General features: G+C 38.4%; 1 protein-coding gene across 1 annotated transcript; it reads left to right on the plus strand.

The window, feature by feature from the left end:
- The first annotated feature begins 1,142 nt into the window (after positions 1 to 1,142).
- ddx4 (DEAD (Asp-Glu-Ala-Asp) box polypeptide 4) lies at positions 1,143 to 17,841 on the plus strand. The gene is made up of 21 exons (XM_057321724.1): positions 1,143 to 1,524; positions 2,465 to 2,495; positions 2,818 to 2,865; positions 2,968 to 3,000; positions 4,612 to 4,662; positions 4,850 to 4,903; positions 8,262 to 8,291; positions 8,372 to 8,425; positions 8,525 to 8,566; positions 8,652 to 8,687; positions 8,770 to 8,817; positions 8,906 to 9,048; positions 9,356 to 9,508; positions 9,688 to 9,842; positions 10,021 to 10,150; positions 12,998 to 13,164; positions 14,220 to 14,365; positions 14,799 to 14,898; positions 14,988 to 15,258; positions 15,473 to 15,580; positions 17,357 to 17,841. Exons 1-21 carry the CDS (start codon positions 1,501 to 1,503, stop codon positions 17,441 to 17,443), a joined length of 1,911 nt encoding a protein of 636 aa, XP_057177707.1. The 5' UTR covers positions 1,143 to 1,500; the 3' UTR covers positions 17,444 to 17,841.
- The last annotated feature ends 3,103 nt before the right edge of the window (positions 17,842 to 20,944 follow it).

Raw genomic sequence — 20,944 nt, forward strand, 5'->3', positions numbered from 1 at the left:
GAACACAATCCCCATTATAAGAGGTTGTGCACACATGCAACATGGTTGTTGTACATTTTTTATTCCCCCCAAATGATTCTCTTTGTTATTCACTTTAGTGCATAGGCTGCAATTTTACAATAAAGTTGGAACAGGTTCTGACATGATTCATCTTGGTTTCATTTTTAACAAGACAAATCCCTGCAGTTTTAATAGTGGTGTTGACACTTTTTAGATCCACTGTAAATCAGTACGTACTGTCACAGTATTTTGGACACAGCACAGATCTTTTTGATGATTCCTCCTTGACCTTATTCAAATTTCATTCCCACATAATAGACTACTTTATATGAAATATTGTGTGTACATATGCGCGTGTGTCTCTGTGTAAACATTCTTCTATTTTCAGCATACAGTATGGATAATCATATGAATTTTAGCTCATACTGGAATTTATTGCCACACTTCAATGGGTAAATTAATTTATTATATGGAGCAATGTAACACACACGTGTTACTCTAATCTTACTTTGTGCACATAACATTAAAATTCATCAGGTCACTGTTCACTCGGCGTAGATTCTTCCAGAGGCGACTGCTACATTTGATTAACCTACAGATGGCGCTGTTTTCATGCACTCTAGAAGCTTTGCAATCTCCCGAAACAGTCACGGAAAACACGCTTCATGAGGCTTCATTCCCCATCGATATAAAGATCAAGAGACAAACCTGTGATAGAGAAAAATCTAATTAGCGCAATATACCAAACTACAGATTTATTAAAAACAATAAATATAAAAATGTAATTGTTTCTTTTATTTAAAAACAATTTCTCACCTTGACTCTTTTCGGTTCACTATCGTCTGAAAGATTCAGATCAATAACTGCACACTGGGAATAGAATGAAACAGATTCGCGAACGGTTCGTTTGAATCATTAAAATGAACCGATTCAGTACACTGAATATTCCCGCCCATGTGCGTAATATTTGCGTCATTACGTTTAACTCCCTTTCTGGACCTTCTCCACGTGCATCTGGTCGCACCTGCGGTCTGCTCTTATAAATGTATGCCTTTTCATCTTCATAAGCGTTATTAATATCCGAATACGTTACTGTAAACGTAAATATAATTCAGAAGACGTTTTGTGAGGTAGATGCAAGATAATTAACAGGACGCTAACGTTAATTCCTGCCGAGATTCAGCACATGTCAGTCGTGTTTCATGCTAATAACGTTAATTTACTGCAGTAGCTAAATTCATATCATTACATCTGCAGAGAATCATCAATAGTTATTACTTTACCAACCGCTGAAACATTTTTATTGCGTTTGTCGTGACTCGGTAAACCTCAACGGCCGATTTGAATTGTATTTAACCTCTAAATGTTGCAGAAACGGGATTGAATCCGTCTAATGTGGTTACTTAAAAGTTAATGGTTGCTAGTGTGTTGTCCGCGTTTTGGACAATAGAGTAACGTTACCTAAGTTTCTGCCATCAGCTCATCTCGACTGAATCTGCCATGGAAGACTGGGAGGAAGATAAGGTAATATACTGAATCTCACTCAAAAGTCTCGCTTTATTGTGCTGCTTATTGGGGGAAAAGAGGCAGAGGTTTAGGATGTGGTTTAAAGCTATCGATCATTTAACGTTTTTACAATCTTTGGGACTGTGCGTAGTTTCTATTGAAACCGCTGTCGCCATTACGTGCAGAGAAACTGCGGGAACGTTGTAAACGTCATCACCCTCCGGGTCTTTCAGAGGGAGACGATATGGCAGCCATATTCTAGAGTTAATCCAAACGGAAGTGCCCAAAACTTTACATTTGAAAAGGCTTCTAATATTATACTGCGTTCCAAATTACGTACTTCTATTATGCACTAAAGTGTGTACTCGTTAAGGGAGAGTGCATACGGTGGGGCGTGCAGCAGTAATGTACGCAAACTTCGCGTCACGCGGATGGAAGTTGTTGCACACACGCATTGTGATCGTTAATTAGGCACACATGAAACGCAACTCAACTCATTTCTTCGTTTTTTATTAAGTTAGTTTTTTTGTGGCTTGAATGTGCCATGTTTAACGATAATTACATGCACCATAACAGCTAAACAAATAGTTTACAAACTGTTAATACAAATTACAGAGTAGTTTAATCACAGTCGCTGTTTTGCAGTGTTTAGTGGTAGCTGTCACTCTTGTCATTGTCCCCTCATTGGTTCCTTTTGGCAAACCTTGCTGTTTTTTCAGTCTTTTTTGTTTGACATAATGGAACATTCCTCACATTGGTTTCATCCTCTAACAATTCGTGTATGTTTACTAATTGTACCCGAATTCATACTACAAATCTACATTAGACATTCGGTTTAGTATTGAGACTTATTGCTGCTGCACGTAAAGGTAGAGAATAAGATATTTCTATTAAAGCAGGTATTTTTAATTAAATGTCCAACTGTAGTTGTAATATGTTCTTTTTTATCTTTACGCAGAGTCCTGTGGTATCCTGCAGCTCCACTTTTGGTAGGTCATTTCTCATTTTTTTCTAACATTCTCGGTATTTCGGTTACCCCATGAATGGTGACCGAGTGAGTGCCATAAATTCATGTGTTGGTTGGCAATTGATGACGTCATCACTTACATTTACTTGTAAAGCAGAATTATTCCTGGAACCATTGATGGTGTTTGTTAACCAGTAGTCACGTCCTGAATTGCTAAAGTCCTCATGATTGAATGTACCGCTGCTTCATGCAGGGTAGAGATAGAGAGAGAGATAGTATTGATAAAAGAGCTCAACGTCTTCATGTCAAATGTTTAAATAAATGTTTATATATCTTTGTCACAGGTCTGAACTCTAGTGGTGGAAGTGGAGGATTCAAGAGCCGCTTTTCAGGTTCAACCGGTTTTGAGTCATCTTTCATTTGTTTTGGCATAATGAGATTTTCAATAGTGTTCAGTACTACTGAAAATTGACACAATGTCTTTTTGGCAGTAGAAAGTGCAGGACATCAAAATGGAAACAATGAAGGTTTGTTTCTCTCGTCTAATAATGTTGTTTATTTGAGGGGTTTGGTGTCTTGATACATGCATTATTACTTGGCTTTGTAATTCACGTTCAGACTAAGTTATTCTCATAGATGAAATAGTGATGCAGACAGTTATCCGGCAGTAATGATTTGTTTGACTGATGCTGTCGATTACAATTTCACCACACAACTGCACTTATCTATGTCAACACATCACTTCAGAAAGATCAGAAAATGTGAAGCGTACAGGCAAACTCATGAAATTCCTGTTTTGATCATACATGGTAATCTTAGTTAATTTCAACGTTAACTAATTTCTGAAAATCAAACTAAATTAATCCACAATGACGTAAATCGAATTATTACACTGCTCATTTGAATGCTTGATTTGGATTGGCCAGTCGCGACATTCCAAGTGCTCAAAACTAATAACACCTTGTAACCCGGATGCTGCTAATCATTTTGAGAGGGGCAGTTTAATATTACACAAAAATTAATTATAAACATACTTTTAATAACATATATGATATTATATTTACAAATGATTAAACCAATTTGCGTGTTCGTGACGTTTGAGCGTCGTTTCTTACTTTAAAAACGAAACTAAACGGCATTTCCTCGCGGAAGATCTGCATTCGGTAAAAATGAGCTAATAAAATATTTCAAATTCACATTTATGTCCAGTTTTTTTCTCATGTGGCAAGTAGCCGTGTAAAAAGCGGCATAATGTACAAGCAGCCGGCTGTTATCGCGAAATAAACCCCTTCAGTGTGACACAAGACCCTCTGCTTCACGTCGTGTCCTGATCACAATGTCGGGGATTATTTCTGTGATACAACCGGCTGCCTGTACTTTATCCCTTACTTTAAACCATTGTGTTGATATTAACTGCACTTATGTAAGGGATCATCCACGGCTAGCTGTGTATTCAAATCCTTATGTAAAATCCACGGTTTTAATGCACACCTTCTAGCCAATCAGAATCCAGTATTCAAACAGACCATGGTGTACTTTTGATTAATAAGTAGTTAGTTCATATCTAATGCTTTACAAATATTAAAGACCATTGCACATTGAGTCTGAAATTTCTGCACGTTAAAATATAAAAACCACCTCAAGTTGTGTCCATCACATTTACACACTGCCTCCGATATTTTAGTCCGTCATAAAAAATTCAGATCGCATTTTTAGCATCCGTAGCAAGTATTTTGAGAGGCGTTTTGACAATTCAGAGACACCGCACAAACGAGTGACAAATACCCAAAAAAGTTATCTTTGAAGATTGATCTGTGTGTAACATCAGAGTGTTATGAGAGTGACTCCACTGTACTGCTTTTGAATCCCTCTTGAAATATTGTGATGTCATACACAGATCTGTGCAATGCCACGTGAGTTCAAACACAACTGTGATTTCTACAGCAGTAAAAGTGGAAGGTGAAGTGTGGAAGCTGTCTTTGTTGTAACAGTGTTTATATGGACAGTATTTATATGATGTAAAGACGTTTTGTCTGTGTGTCCGTTAGGTCAGGTGCTCGTTAATCTATTAAAATGAGTAATAATGGATTTAATGAAGTGTAAAATCTGGTGTCACTAGCTTTTCTGTATGTGTGCAGATGAAGGCAGCTCTTGGAGGAAGCCTGCTGGAGAGGGATTCAGAGGCAGAGGTGAGTCCATCTACTGACGCGGTTTAAGAATGACCGAGCTTTCATTTAAACATGACCAGACTGTTTGGAGCACAGCTCAAGATAGATTCTCTGAAAACAAGCTGGTGTAATATTACTAATGAAATCTCGTCACATACATTAGATAGTTTTGCTGGAAAGACTGAGACTCGTGTGGCATGTTTTTCAGGAGGAAGAGGAGCATCACGAGGCAGAGGAGGATTCAGAAATGCCTTCTCATCAGGTGAGGCGTTCTTCATCATTTCCACATGCAAGTTCTGTGCACTGTGATAAGTTACTCAATGCTTAAGTGCATGTAGTCAATGACATTGTGCAGCGTTTCTCGCACACACGTGACTCATTTGTATATTAATGGCCACCTATGTTTACTTGGTGTCACATTCTTGCAGTTTGTTAGCTGTCTGAGATCAAATAGGTGATTGATCAGCTGGAGAATAATCCGCACTCATGATGGGTTCTCAGTGTGCATGTGTTACGGTGTATTCTCACATTTTCTGTAGAGTAAAACTGTTGAAACTTGTTTTAACGTGAACGTACATCTCTAGAAGTGAAGAGATGGAGGTTTTAGTACATCTCAATACCACACGTCACATACTCTGATCTGTAGAGATCCATCTGTCATATACAGATCTGATCCACATCGTCAGACGTGTCCTGGAGGATGCCTAGGACTGCACATTCTCTCTCTTCTGACACACCTGAATGCACATATTTCAGTCACTACTAAGGAGCTGATGAGTTGCTATAAACTATATTTAGGGATAAAACTAGATGCTGAAAATTTTTTAACTCGTAGTGAAAAGCTTTTTAAGACAATGGTGTTGTACTTCAAAAGGAAAATGTGCTTTGCGTTTCTTAAAGTGATGGTTCACCCAAAAATGAAAATTCTGTTGTCATTTACTCGCCCCCTTCTCATCAACCGTTGTTTGTTTACCAACTTTTTCATATCATCTTTTGTATTCTGCGTACGAGTCATACGGGTTTGAAATGACAAGAGGTGAGTAAATGATGACAGAATTTTCATTTTTGGGTGAACTATCACTTTAATGTATTTTAGTAATTAACGTGACACTAATTAAAAATGTCTTTTGCTGAAATAACAGAAGCTGTGCCATTACCGTGATGGCCACTGCTGTGATTTCCAGACATGCATTTATTAAACATGTACCAAACAAAAATTGAGCCAATCGGCTGATCTGAAAGCAACTGTAAACATCTGCTAGCAAGATGCTAAAAGGCAATGAAACTACTGTCTAGTGCTTATTTACATTGTAAGACAGTTAAACTTCTGACACAAGACCGTTTTTTGACCAGCTTTGAGTTTAAAGGGGTCATATGGCGTGAATACGTGTTTTTCTGTGTCTTTGGTGTGTTATAAGTTGCCCATGCATGTATTAGACATGTAAAATGGCACAAATTAAATTGTGGGAACAAAAGCTGCATTCTATCTAAAAGCCAATGCCTGAAACGCCTCGTGTAACCACACCCCCACAAATCTACGTCATTTCGTGGTATGATTTGACTAAGACCGCCCAAATCTATGTCCAAGTGAGGTGGGCGTACTTGTAAATCTCATTGTATCGTCACCGCCGCAGCCATGTCGTGGAGACGCTGTGTGTTTCGTTGCGAAAAGAAAGACTCTTTGTTTGCCCTGCCAAAAGATGAGACAACTAAAAACGAATGGTTACATTTTATTTATAACACTGTTCCAGAACAGTACAATCTGAATATTCAAGTGTGTGCAGCGCATTTCACAGATGATCGCTTCATGAACCTGGGAGAGATCAAGGCCGGCTGTGCACGAAAGCTTTGGTTAAAAAGTGGGGCAATTCCAACCATTACAACTTCGCAAGGACAGTCTGGCACTTCAGATTCACAGCCTGTGGGTGTATTTTCATTGTAAAAGACTTTGTTACGGACTAACACGAGTTGAGTTTGTCGTGTGTTTGTGATCTGCAAACGCAACATGAAAAAAAGTCCTAATAATGTGTAATTATGTTCCAACTAGAGGCAACAAATGTGGTATTTATAAATGGGTTTATTGTCTTTGTTGAGTCGCGATGAGACGTGGCGTAACACTGGTTGATCAAGAAGGGCCAAAGCGCTCGCGTTATTTATACCATTTCCTGCTGTAATGCCAGCTTGTTTCTATCTCACACAAACTCTGTATGATGTATATGGTTGTTTGTTTATAGTCTTTTTATAGTCAAAAGGTTAAACAGTTAGCTATAGTTTTTAACTATTTAACATCATATTTTTTTAATAAAACCTTACCAATCCTTTACATCCTGCTCAAGTCGCGCTGGCAAAGTTGATGTATCGGCTTGATCATCTTCATTTTCCCGATCAGATTCGGGCTCGAATTGACATAAGGAAGTATGATGACATTTGATCACCTGTCAGTACAATTGCTTAGGAACCTGATGTTCCGAATGTAATAAGAGGCGTTACATTTCCATCACACGCTTGTATTCCACCAATCACTACGCACTGGTGAACTGGCCAATCATAGCACACCTCGCTCTTCAGAGCCATGAGCTTTGTAAAAAATCTGCGCGTTTCAAAGAGGCGGAGCAAAGAGGAGATACAAACATGCACGGTATGTGGAAAATACAGCGTTTTTCAACCTTAAATCCTGTATACACATTACATTACATCTAAAACAAACCATAATATTCCTTTTAGTTGTGTCATTTGACCCCTTTAAACAATTTTGGGTCCTTTATATTTTCAGTAGGTAGTTTTAACATTTTCCCTAAGTAATGCATATTACACAAGGTTTCTCTCCTGGGTCAGAAATGGACTACGGTGGCTGCTGACAAACACAGTCATTCAGAGTGAAAGTACTTCAATATTAAACTGCCAGCCCAATACTGCCACTAATTCCAAAATAAATGCAATGCAACATTTTATTAGTCATTTTATTCGGTTGTTTACTTTCGCAATCCCTTCCAAATTAAATATTGGCTATGAAATGATCTGTCACGTATATTGTTTGTCACTCATGTTTTCTTTCTTGCCCTCTCTTTCAATGGCCGTCAGTGGTTTCCCTTTGCCATCATTATATATGATATATAATCATATCAGTGTCGTAGGACAAGTCAATTATTTTCCATCACCAAATACAGCTAAATTAAATTAGCAGCTATCTAACAACTTTGTTGTGGTTTCACCTCTCCTGTCTAAACTAAATGACTTTACTAGACACGTCATATAAATGAACTCTAAACACTAACTACATTTAGCCACTCTTGCTAAGTGGCCTCACAGGGCTCCAGACAAACAATCAATGGCTCCTCAAGAGGAAAGCCACATAACATGACCTTACATTTTTAAATGACGTACTTTGTTATCCTGTTGTGTTGAAAGTAGTTTATGTCAGCTGCATGTGCAGAATCCTTGTCTGAGAAGAATAAGCAACATGTTTTTAAGCACAATTCACACCCAGCGGTAATTCAGGTCAAATATTCTCCAAATGCACCATGTGAAATGTGGGAGGAGTGTCCGGTCAGAGACGGGCTTGTTTCACTTAAGTTTGTGTTTGCATTGCAAAATTTACGTCAATGTCTTTTGTCTTTCAGAAGCTGAAGACGGAAATGGCAACCGTGAGGGTAAACTCACAACTTTCAGATTTATGGTGTATGTTATAATTCTTGCATTTCCAAGACACTTGACTGTATATGTGTTGCAGGTTATAAAGGAGGGGAGGGCCGAGGAAGAAGAGGTCGTGGTGGCTTCCGTGACGGTTGGTTGATAGGATATTACAGTCTGATTAGTTCAAGTATTAATTCTAGTAAGTTGTGTGGTCATATTTGAATGTTGACATGCGTCATTGTATCATCAGGTACTGATGGTGATTCTGACAGGAAAGGCTTCGGACGAGGAGGTGATGGATTATATGGGTGATATTAGGAATAGCTTTCAAAGTGAACCGTACAGGTTTAACCAACTCTTTTCCTTCCGCCGTGCAGGTTTTCGAGGCCGGGATGAAGAAGTGTTTTCCAAGGGTAAGTTACAACATTTACACTAACTAGCATTTGATGCTGTGTTGTGTTTTGTTTAATGACTCTTGTTGATTTGCTGGATTAGTCTCGACAGCAGACAAAGTGGATAAAGAGAATATCAATGAAAATGCCGGTAGGTCTCATTCACATTCAGTGTGTAGGTATCAACATAGAAATCGTCTCGTGTCGAAATGATGTCACGTCCTGTTTCTCATTTGAAGGACCCAAGGTGGTTTATGTGCCACCACCGCCACCGGAGGATGAGAACTCCATCTTTTCCCAGTTTGCCACAGGCATAAACTTTAACAAGTATGATGATATATCTGTGGACGTGAGCGGCAGCAACCCTCCAAAAGCCATTCTGGTGAGTCGTTGGTCTTCCCTGTGTGATAGCCGCATATGAAGAAGGCTTGCAGGTATTTAAGACCAGAGTGCTGCAGGAATCCAGCCTTGTAGAATTTGGCCTAATTATCACATTAGGGTGACGTAATCAAGAGTTCATATTTGGGATACTGAAAAACAAACATTTAGTCCAACTGTGATTTGTGTTTGTAAGGTTTACAGCATTGGTAAATAGTGAACATTTGAAATGGTAATTGCTTTTATTATGGTCACGTCTCTGAGCTTGATGTCAAAGCCAGCTAGGATCGCACAAACGTTTTTTTTTTCAGACTTTTGAGGAAGCAGGACTTTGTGAGTCACTGAACAAGAATGTTGCAAAGTCTGGATACGTCAAACCCACTCCTGTCCAGAAGCACGGCATTCCCATTGTATCCGCGGGAAGAGATCTGATGGCTTGTGCCCAGACGGGATCAGGAAAAACGGTTGAAACACAATCCTCAGCTCTATTTTGTCCTCATTAGACACTGTTCTGTCTGTTTTTAAACCCTTTCTATCGTTTTCATGTTTCCAAAACTGTCCACGTTCCCTCAGTAACTGTGTGGTGTTGGGATTGTTTGGATGATGATGTTTGCATGTTTCGTTGATTGTGTGCTTTCTTCAGGCGGCTTTCCTGCTGCCCATCCTTCAGCAGCTCATGACGGACGGTGTGGCGGCCAGTAAATTCAGCGAGGTGCAGGAACCCGAGGCCATTATTGTGGCTCCAACCAGAGAGCTCATCAATCAGATCTATATGGAGGCCAGGAAGTTTGCATATGGGTACACATCTTCAGACTTCTGATAGTTGGTTACTTAAGATTTACCATGAGTTTACAATCAATAGCTTTGGTGCCGGTATGTTTTTAAAAACAAGTAAATGCTCGCTTTATAATCTTCAAGTCTGTTAAATAAGTGCTTTCAGCCTCATTCATGACTGTTGGACTTGAATGTCTTGCAGGACTTGTGTGCGTCCTGTGGTGGTCTATGGTGGGATAAACACTGGACACACTATTCGGGAGGTGTTGAAAGGTTGCAACGTTTTATGTGGAACTCCCGGAAGATTGCTTGACATAATTGGTCGTGGAAAGGTAATTCACCCACTGAAGTGTAACAAATATTTTCAGAAAACCATTTGTCCTGTTCTGCAATCGATTACAATATGTAATGATTCAAGTCGGTTGAGATGTTAAAAGAATCGCAGTGCATATTTTCAACAGCAGGGGCTGCTATTGTTCTGCAAACTTGGTAAATGTGGATATGCCGATATTTATTAAAGTAAAAGTTAGGAAAAGCACATACAAGGTCAATTGTGCAGCATTAGAGAAATAATAAAAGGTCAGTTGTTCATTTTTAATTCATTAACCCATTCTGTAAAAAAATTGTGAATAAAATCAAATCTTGAGAGCCGAATCGTGAAACGCATTCTGAGCCGAGTGATTCGTTACATCCCTACTCATGACACTTCTGAATATCTGACTTTTGATTTGATTTCAGTTTTTGCTTCATTGACTGCCTGTGTGTTTATTTTTGTGTGTATTACATGTAGGGCTGTCACGATTATTAAATAATTGTCTCGTCGCGATTGTTGGACCTCATCGCGATGGATTCAGATCATCGCAATTATTGCACATCTCTATAGAAGACACTAGGGGGAGCTGTAGTGCATCTGCATATTTTATATTGTAACTAAAGCACGGTAATACTTATAAAATGTACCACCACAACACAATCACTTAAAAAAAAAAACTAAAACGTATACATATTACCTGCAGTACAATTTAATATTATTTAAGCAAATCTCAGTGTGAAAACCAGTCTACCAAAATCTCATTAACATACAAACCCGATTCCAAAAAAGTTGGGACACTGTACAAATTGTGAATAAAAACAGAATGCAATGATGTGGAAGTTTCAAATTTCAATATTTTATTCAGAATACAACATAGATGACATATCAAATGTTTAAACTGAGAATGTATCATTTTAAGGGAAAAATAAGTTGATTTTAAATTTCATGGCATCAACACATCTCAAAAAAGTTGGGACAAGGCCATGTTTACCACTGTGTGGCATCCCCTCTTCTTTTTATAACAGTCTGCAAACGTCTGGGGACTGAGGAGACAAGTTGCTCAAGTTTAGGAATAGGAATGTTGTCCCATTCTTGTCTAATACAGGCTTCTAGTTGCTCGACTGTCTTAGGTCTTCTTTGTCGCATCTTCCTCTTTATGATGCGCCAAATGTTTTCTATGGGTGAAAGATCTGGACTGCAGGCTGGCCATTTCAGTACCCGGATCCTTCTTCTACGCAGCCATGATGTTGTAATTGATGCAGTATGTGGTCTGGCATTGTCATGTTGGAAAATGCAAGGTCTTCCCTGAAAGAGACGACGTCTGGATGGGAGCATATGTTGTTCTAGAACTTGGATATACCTTTCAGCATTGATGGTGCCTTTCCAGATGTGTAAGCTGCCCATGCCACACGCACTCATGCAACCCCATACCATCAGAGATGCAGGCTTCTGAACTGAGCGCTGATAACAACTTGGGTTGTCCTTGTCCTCTTTAGTCCGGATGACATGGCGTCCCAGTTTTCCAAAAAGAACTTCAAATTTTGATTCGTCTGACCACAGAACAGTTTTCCACTTTGCCACAGTCCATTTTAAATGAGCCTTGGCCCAGAGAAAACGCCTGCGCTTCTGGATCATGTTTAGATATGGCTTCTTTTTTGACCTATAGAGTTTTAGCCGGCAACGGCGAATGGCACGGTGGATTGTGTTCACCGACAATGTTTTCTGGAAGTATTCCTGAGCCCATGTTGTGATTTCCATTACAGTAGCATTCCTGTATGTGATGCAGTGCCGTCTAAGGGCCCGAAGATCACGGGCATCCAGTATGGTTTTCCGGCCTTGACCCTTACGCACAGAGATTGTTCCAGATTCTCTGAATCTTTGGATGATATTATGCACTGTAGATGATGATAACTTCAAACTCTTTGCAATTTTTCTCTGAGAAACTCCTTTCTGATATTGCTCCACTATTTTTCGCCGCAGCATTGGGGGAATTGGTGATCCTCTGCCCATCTTGACTTCTGAGAGACACTGCCACTCTGAGAGACTCTTTTTATACCCAATCATGTTGCCAATTGACCTAATAAGTTGCAAATTGGTCCTCCAGCTGTTCCTTATATGTACATTTAACTTTTAATGGGCCTCTTATTGCTACCTGTCCCAACTTTTTTGGAATGTGTAGCTCTCATGAAATCCAAAATGAGCCAATATTTGGCATGACATTTCAAAATGTCTCACTTTCAACATTTGATATGTTATCTATATTCTAATGTGAATAAAATATAAGTTTATGAGATTCCTAAATTATTGCATTCCTTTTTTATTCACAATTTGTACAGTGTCCCAACTTTTTTGGAATCGGGTTTGTAGAAGTAAACTTTTATTGTAGTCTTGCAAGTGAGAAAAAAACAGACTAGAAGCTTTTCTATGACTGATAGCATTTTAATGGTGGCTTCAATTCACACCTGATCAATTTACTTCATTTACAAGTATGTGGTGGTTGTATTATTGACAGGTAAAAGCCTAAACCTTAAATATATGATGACCCAATTTTTTCTGATGTATTTCCAAGAAAAAAACAGTCTTATATTCAGAATAATATGGTCATTTCAAAGCTGAATAAAAAATGTACGAGAATTAAATGTCAAAGCTCAAAAACAGACAATTAATCGTCATAATCGCCAAAGCCCTAAAACAGACAATTAATTGCCATAATCGCAATGATTTATTAGACAATTAATCGTAAGTCAAATTTCATAATCGTGACAGCCCTACTTTCATGCAGACAGATATGATGAACCCTTTCAGATAATGAAGTTTACCCTTTGATGTTGAGATGACAGTAAGAGTTTGTTTTTTAATCATACAGGTCGGCTTAAATAAGGTCCGATATTTGGTTCTGGATGAGGCAGACAGAATGCTGGACATGGGCTTTGAGCCAGACATGCGCAAGTTGGTGGGATCTCCAGGGATGCCTTCAAAAGAAGATCGGCAAACCCTCATGTTCAGCGCGACCTTCCCTGAAGATATTCAAAGGTCACTTACAGAAATAGTTCACCTTAATCACGCTCATTTCAGACCTGTATGATTTCCATAGAATGTTCACATTGCTCTTGCATTTAGAAAAGCACCAATGTTGAGATGAAAATCCGAAGAATCACATGTCGTATGAGATCATACGATAGCTTTGTGTGAGGAACAGACACATTTATATCAACATTCACAGATATTATTCTCCCCACAACTTCTGCTTACAGCTTCTTAAAACCACATGTATAATTAAATCGTAAAGATATCGGTTGATGTTCTTTTGGACCAGCATTGTTACTCCTCTCCATCGTACAGAGAGGAAACATTTGTCACGTGACTTATGGAAATTGTTTGCATTTGAAAAGAAATATCCGAAAAGAAACACAAACAGACTTGTTCTAAATAAATGGCTGGACTTGAAGAAACCAAGATCTGAGAGTTATATTTAATATCAAATTCTTAAAGCGCCACAAAACTGGAAGGTGAGATGGTTAACCGACAGGCGTTTAGTGCCAACCACTGTAATTGATTTTAAGCGGGTGCGTCATGACATCCAAAAATGTAACATCAGATGTGTCTGTTCAGGGTGATATGCTTTTCCATGTAAAGCAAAATTCTGTGAAGAACATGAAATCATTGGGTTCAAACGGCTAAAGGTACAAATTGGGATGAATATATTGAGTTTATTGACTTGTCCACTGAATACGGTTTGTTCCAGTGGTTCTCAAACTGGGGGCCCCCAAGATGGATCCAGGGGGACCACAGATTTTGTGGCATTTTATGAAATATAGAAATTTATCATAGATTTTATGCAATCAAACATCAGAAAAATGACACCACCAACCAAAAGAATTGAGGTTCCAGCATTGTATAACTGAATGTTTTTGGTTTAATACAAATTCTAAGTTTAAGATTATACGTCTTTATATGGGGGGACTTAACGCACTTAATGCACTTAACACAAAGGGGGCCTTGCAACGAAAAAGTTTGAGAACCACTGTGTTAAACATTCTCTATGACATTGGTCGTCCTTAAGGATGTGTTTGTGTGTGACGCGATAGGCTGGCAGCTGAGTTTTTGAAGGTGGACTACATATTTCTTGCTGTTGGTGTGGTGGGCGGAGCCTGCAGTGATGTGGAGCAGAGCATCATTCAGGTGACCCAGTTCTCCAAGAGAGAACAGCTGCTGGATCTACTCAAGACCACAGGTGTGTTTTTACAACATGATTAAACAATTGAACAGACACTTGAGTATCTCCTGCACTCTATATAAAACGATCAACTTGAGGCAGTTCTGTTTTTACACTTTGAAAAGCAGAAAGCAGTGCCTGAAAGCAGCAAACACGCTGTATATATTTGAGGTTTGTCAACCCTACAGTTCATGCGGAACAGTTAACACGAATGTGAAAACACAATGACAAGAGCTTTTATCTGTGCACAGCTACACACAAAACTCAAGAAACGTCATCTTATTACACTCAGTTTGATCCGACTTGTGTCATGTTTAGTGAGTCAAGATGACTAGACGTGATCTTATTGTTTTGTTATATTTGGTTCATCTGCAATTGTGTTTTACAGAGATCCTCTTTTAATTCAAGACTGTCAATATGGAACGGTGTGGTGTTTTGTTTGCATTTACAGGCAATGAGCGCACAATGGTCTTTGTTGAAACCAAAAGAAGTGCTGATTTCATAGCAACCTTTCTTTGTCAAGAGAATGTGGCTACGACAAGCATCCACGGGTAACGTCTTTATTCTGATGCTGATTTGTAAGCTCTGAACCACACTTTATAGACCAGAACATCAAGTGCACCCTTTTTCTTCCGAATAGCGATCGTGAACAGCGAGAACGTGAGAAAGCTCTCCTTGATTTCCGCACGGGCCAGTGTCCTGTGCTCGTGGCCACGTCCGTCGCCGCCAGAGGTTTGGACATTGAACACGTCCAGCACGTGGTGAACTTTGATTTGCCCAGCAGCATCGACGAATATGTGCATCGCATTGGTAGAACCGGGCGCTGTGGAAACATCGGACGAGCCATGTCCTTCTTCGACCCAGAGCCCGACACTCCACTGGCTCGCTCTCTGGTCAAAGTCCTCTCAGGGGTTTGTACTTTCCTGTTTTATTCATCAGGACACAAAGTGATGACAGTGAAGAGATCGTTAGCTGAGACTGTCAGGAACTGAACTTGTAGGGCTGCGAATTAAACTTGTGAAGCATTTTTTGCCCAACACCCTTTTTCCTTTCGAAAAGTCGTTTCAGCTTATGAGAAATAGATTGGTTTGAACATTTCTCAACAAGTTTCATCTTTACTGTCAGGCTCAGCAGGAGGTTCCCAAATGGCTGGAGGAAATAGCGTTCAGTGCTCATGGAACAACAGGTTTTAACCCCCGTGGAAAAGTGTTTGCATCTACAGACTCGCGCAAGGTACGCCACATTGATCCCATGTGTGTAGTTAAATGATCTCTGTGAAACGTCCTGTTTAAGTCCTATTTCCAAAGATACTTGTGGTCAATCCACTGCAATTGTTATTATTGTTTATCTCAAACACACTTTTGTTTTTGAAAGAGCGGCTTCATGGAGTCTAGTAGTAACACAGCATCATGTTTGAATCCAGAGAAATGAGTCATTTTAACCAGTCCCTGCAGGATTTTGCGATCGCAGAATTTAACGCATAATCAAACAAACTCCGCAAAAGTTTCGGCAACTTGCAAAATTTTGAGATTGTCGCAGATTTTCTGCATAATTTGGCCAAAGATTCTGTCAAAACCTGCTCCAAAAGTCAAGCAGAGAGATACTATAGACGGGTCTGTAACACTTACAATTTGCTAACATCATCCATTGCCATCTATTTAAAATAAGATCCTCTGGTATCCTTTCCTTCGTTCCGCTGAAGGCGTTAGCATTAGCCATTACGCTTTTTTGGCTAAAGGTTGCAGGCTAGTGGCTTTGTCAAGTCAGCCTTACCGATGTGTGTCGCGTTCTTAAACAACACACCTGGAAACAACATAATGTTGTAAACATGTTTATTTCTGTCAATGAACCTTCATCACAATTAACTAAACGCTGATTTCTTAAAAGTATGCAAGGTTCATGGCATAAACTCATTGCATAGACATTTCCACAACCGTAAACATGAAACGATATGTGATTGGTTGCTTGACCTGTCAGTCAAAATGGCCTTTTGGGCAGGCCTTCAACTTAAAGCGGCCAAGGTTTCCAGACCTTCAATATGAATCTGCTGCACGCCTTTTAATCATAAGTAATGCATAAATAAAGCATGTTTTCACAGGTGGTAGTTTTAAAGAACCCTATTTGCCAATTCAAGTAGTTTTTTTTACTTTTTCTGTAAAAAACCCCACAATTTTTATTGCAAAATTTTAATAAAGCCGCTGCAAAATTAATCATTTTTGGCCACAATCACAAAAAATGTCCGCAAATCCTGTGGGGACTGTTTAACCAGTGTAGAGCCCTGCAACTCCTGTCTTTTCAAGCTACGCCTTTTCGTTTTACATCCTCTAGCGGTGAAAAAAAACATTACTTTTAGCGAGAACTTTTGAAACGATGTAGATGTCAAATTATATACCAAATGTACATTCACTTGGGCTCTTCACTTTTGATGTTTTCTCTTTTGCTTTGGCAAAATGTGCTTATGCAGGACTTTTACACGCATTGCTTTGTTTTCTCCAACTAAACTCACTGGGTAGAATGAATGTTTGTTGTGGATGAAGCTTTAAACTTGTTGTTAAATGCCAACAAAATCTTAATGATTTAAAGGCAGCCATCTTGTTAAACCTTGTTTAAATAAAGTTCATCAATTTGTCATTTTAAATGCAAACCTAATAAATTGTGAGTTTTTTCATGTTTGTTAGACATGCTTTTTGATTTCCATTCAAATATAATACAGTAAATTCAAATATACATAATTTGACGAAAAAATGCTAAATAAAAACGCACTAATATAATATATATATATATATATATATGCGCGCACACACATGCCAGATCCCTACTAATTTCCACCCTTGTATATATTGTATTCTCCAATGCTCTTCAGTTTGTCCAATTCTGTAATCAATAATAATTAATAGTGAATTCATATTTTATTATTATTAGTTCATTGGTTGCAGCGCCAGTCTTGTGAATTCACTTGTTTGTTTGAATGACTCATTTGCTTCTTGTGTCTGAACATCTTTTTCATAGGGTGGCTCCTTCAAGACAGATCGTCAAGAAACGTCTGGTCCGAGCCCAGCCGCTGCTGCCCCTGAAGATGACGATGAATGGGAATAATTACTCATCCACCCATTTATTCTGTTATTTCTTTTAAAGTTTTCATCATCTTGTTTGTGAGTTTCTTCACGGCTTCAGAAGGTTTGTTAAAGAGTCGCATGCTAAAGACTGTAGGTTTGAGCTGAAGGACAGAGAATCAAGACAAAATACCATTTAGCTGTTGGGTTTGATCTAATGATCTTCTTTTTGTCACTTGTTTGGATTTGAGCACAGCTGGATATGTGGATTTGTTTTGTGAAATGACGACACATTTGTGTGTTTCAGCACTTTGCTAAGTGTATTGAGTTTTGAAAGCATTTGCCAGAATGTCCTTTCTACTGTTGTACGTGAATCAGTTCTGTTAAATCTTGACAGTTTCCAGGTTTTATTTTTTTCAAACCTATTTGTCTCAAGGCCAAAGTATACGGGTAAATAAACTTGTTTTGCTTGTGTGCCTTACCAGATAATGGTAAATAAAGTGGTTATTTACCAGACTTAAGTTTCTGTTTTTGTTGTTAAAGTGCAAGGCAACATTGCGTCTTTGCTGTGTACACTGATGGAGTTGTGTAGCTTTAATAGGAATCAGTCAAGAACAGTGAATGATTGTGTTGATGACAACAACCACAGCAGTTTTTTGGGTTACTGTCACTAATGAATGAATCTATGAATATACGTCTGACTTTTTACTTTCACTTAGGACATAACCGGCTGATTGTGTACACGTTGTACGTTTCTGATATAACAATGTGTGTATTGACCAGGCATGAAGTGAAATCAAAGCAATTTGATGGCATCTGGGAATATGTTTACAGGGTTTGTATGGGTGCAGGAATCCCTTAAAAATAATTTCTTATAAGGGATGTTTAATATGCTTGAAATTATTTTCTTTTATACTGTTTATAGCAATGGTTTGCTAGTGGATGAAAAGGTCAGAAAGACCTTATTGCTTTGCCTTTTGAATAAACACTCAACTCGAAGGGTACAGATGGACCATGCGACACGTTGTGGTTTAAATGAGGACTAAATTCTTGTTTCACCTCCTGTGAAGTCTGCAAAAACAACCTCTTCTCCATGGGCCAGTCAGCACTTTCCAGCCACATGAAAGGTAAGCTGTGGGTAATAGTGACTAGGTTTTTAGTTTAACCTATTAATCCACACCCCCCACACAGCTCAAACCATTCAAAACCAAAGTGTTCACTGTCATTCCTGAACTGTTTAATCTGCAGAATAGAAAACACTAAGGTCTCTGTCCAAAATCAAATGTCAGAATAAAGATTTGTGAGAAAGGAAATGTTTAAATGTATAGGAACTGAAATGCATAAATGTTTCGAAAAAAATTTGTTAATCTCATTTGAGGACAATATCACAAAAGTTGTGCCTCTGTTTTTTCGATCATGGCACATTTCTGAAAGTGGCTATTGGGAAAGGGATGCTCCAGTTTACCCCCGTTACCTACTGAAAGTTAAAGAGAAAAGGCAACAGATTAATATATTTATGACTTTTACATTTTATCTGCAAAACCTTTGTTACTTAAAAAAAGTTACTGCAATACAGCACATGTAGTAGTAATGTCAGCATAAAAACCTGTTACCGCCCTTTTTTAGCCTACACATGAAAACGCACTGTTGGAACTAAGTGGTGGTAACTCATGAATGCTTAAGAGTACAGACCTATGGTTGGTCTCATTTGAAAGACACTTGGAAGATTATTCCTGGTTATTTTTACCAAAAAAAATATTTATTGCTATAACAAACTATAAAAATATTATTGTTAGATTTTATGAAGTTTGAGCTTTATATGAGTGATTCTATATTTAGGGGTACATTTCAGGTCCAAAAAGTCAGGAAATCAGTATTTTTTTTTATAAATAAACTAGGAGGTTGAATAATATATCCCCTTAATGTGCAAAATAAATTATATAGCAAGCTTATGCTCCAATGTTTTTATAATAAATTAACACTGAATTGCCAACATTGTCAATCGTTGATGGGAACACAGTTGACATTTCAGCCACTTTAGGGCCTTGTGCAAACTGCTGACCTTGGACTAGTTAGTACATGACCTTGATTAACTTATGTTTTTATATTCTTTCTCTACATATTTATAAATAGAACATGTTGATAACACAGTAGACGGTCAATTAATCTACTCTATGTGCAGACAATAATATAGATAAAATATTGAAGAGGAGAAGTTATGACTTACCACACGGTCTTCAAATTTTCCTCCAAAAAGGGAAATGACATCATGTGATGTTTGACATGTGACTTTGTAACAAACTATTGGTGATTTGTAGGGGGTTATATGGGGAGTAACAGGGTTGACACTAATTTCTCGGACATACAGTAAGTAAATGGATGATTTAAGGTAGATGCATGAGCAAAATACTTTTTAAAACACCTTGTAAGAAATACAGTATATACAGAAACATGTATTCTAGCGCTGATCTGAAGAGCAAAACCGCACATTGACCAAATCGGACAGCACAAAAACCGCAGATTAAAGTAAAATGGATAATAGAGTCCATGGACATGACATGTACCCCTAATTGTAGAATGACTCGTAGATATGGAGCCAGAAATCTGACAAAACAATCTGAATTTGAATTTTGTACGGATGTGTTTTATTCACATCAGACACAGCATCTGCAATGTAAGCAATTGTTAAGATCACCCAATTCTTCTACCAGTTCACCAGGCACTTACGTTTGTGTTTTTAAGAGAAGTGGATGAATTCACGTGATGTAAATCCGACAGATCCTACGGTGGCCCACTAGTGCACATGACAACGAAATTTAAAAAGCAAATATAAGTTCACAACACAACGCAATCAAGCTACAACACAACGGAATCGAGTCACAACACAACGGAATCGAGTCACAACACAACGGAATAAAGCCACAACACAACGGAAATGCTCCCGACCACTAGGGGGCACCAAAGTTCTTATTATTGTTCTATATTCTTATGGGCACATTCGGCACTTCCGTGCTTGGTTCAGTGCAGACAGCAGTGCTTGAGAGATCGGGAGAGCATTAAGATTTTCACGCTGATTATTAAAGCCGAGGACAAACATTCTAAGACTTTTTCTTTCAACTGGAGCGGATTCTAGTCTTTGACAGTAAGAAAAGAGCACAAGACTGCTTCAGAACACTATACACATTAACACATTAAATTACTGATGACGACTGGACTTTCTGCTAAACCAACAAATCTATAGATCTATTAGATGAGCAAGCTCTGCATTATATTCCCGTTTCGTGAGTCATAAAACGGCAATGCTCACGTTTTTTTACACTTGGTTATGCGTTAATTGTTTTAGAGGTTATGCATGCATAATAAAGGTTAAATAAATTGGTAATGAAAACAATATTTAATAGAGTAATCAATTATTCGTAACAGTAAAAAAACGAATGCAGACTAAGTCCAGAGCTTGCACACTGAAACTGAGATAGGAGACTGTGGCATTGTCTGGATCTAAATGCAGATTTAAAGTTGAAAAGTACTTCAAAATAATAATAAA

This window comes from Triplophysa rosa, linkage group LG22 (genome assembly GCF_024868665.1).
Source record: "Triplophysa rosa linkage group LG22, Trosa_1v2, whole genome shotgun sequence".
NCBI classification, from domain to species: Eukaryota; Metazoa; Chordata; class Actinopteri; order Cypriniformes; family Nemacheilidae; genus Triplophysa; species Triplophysa rosa.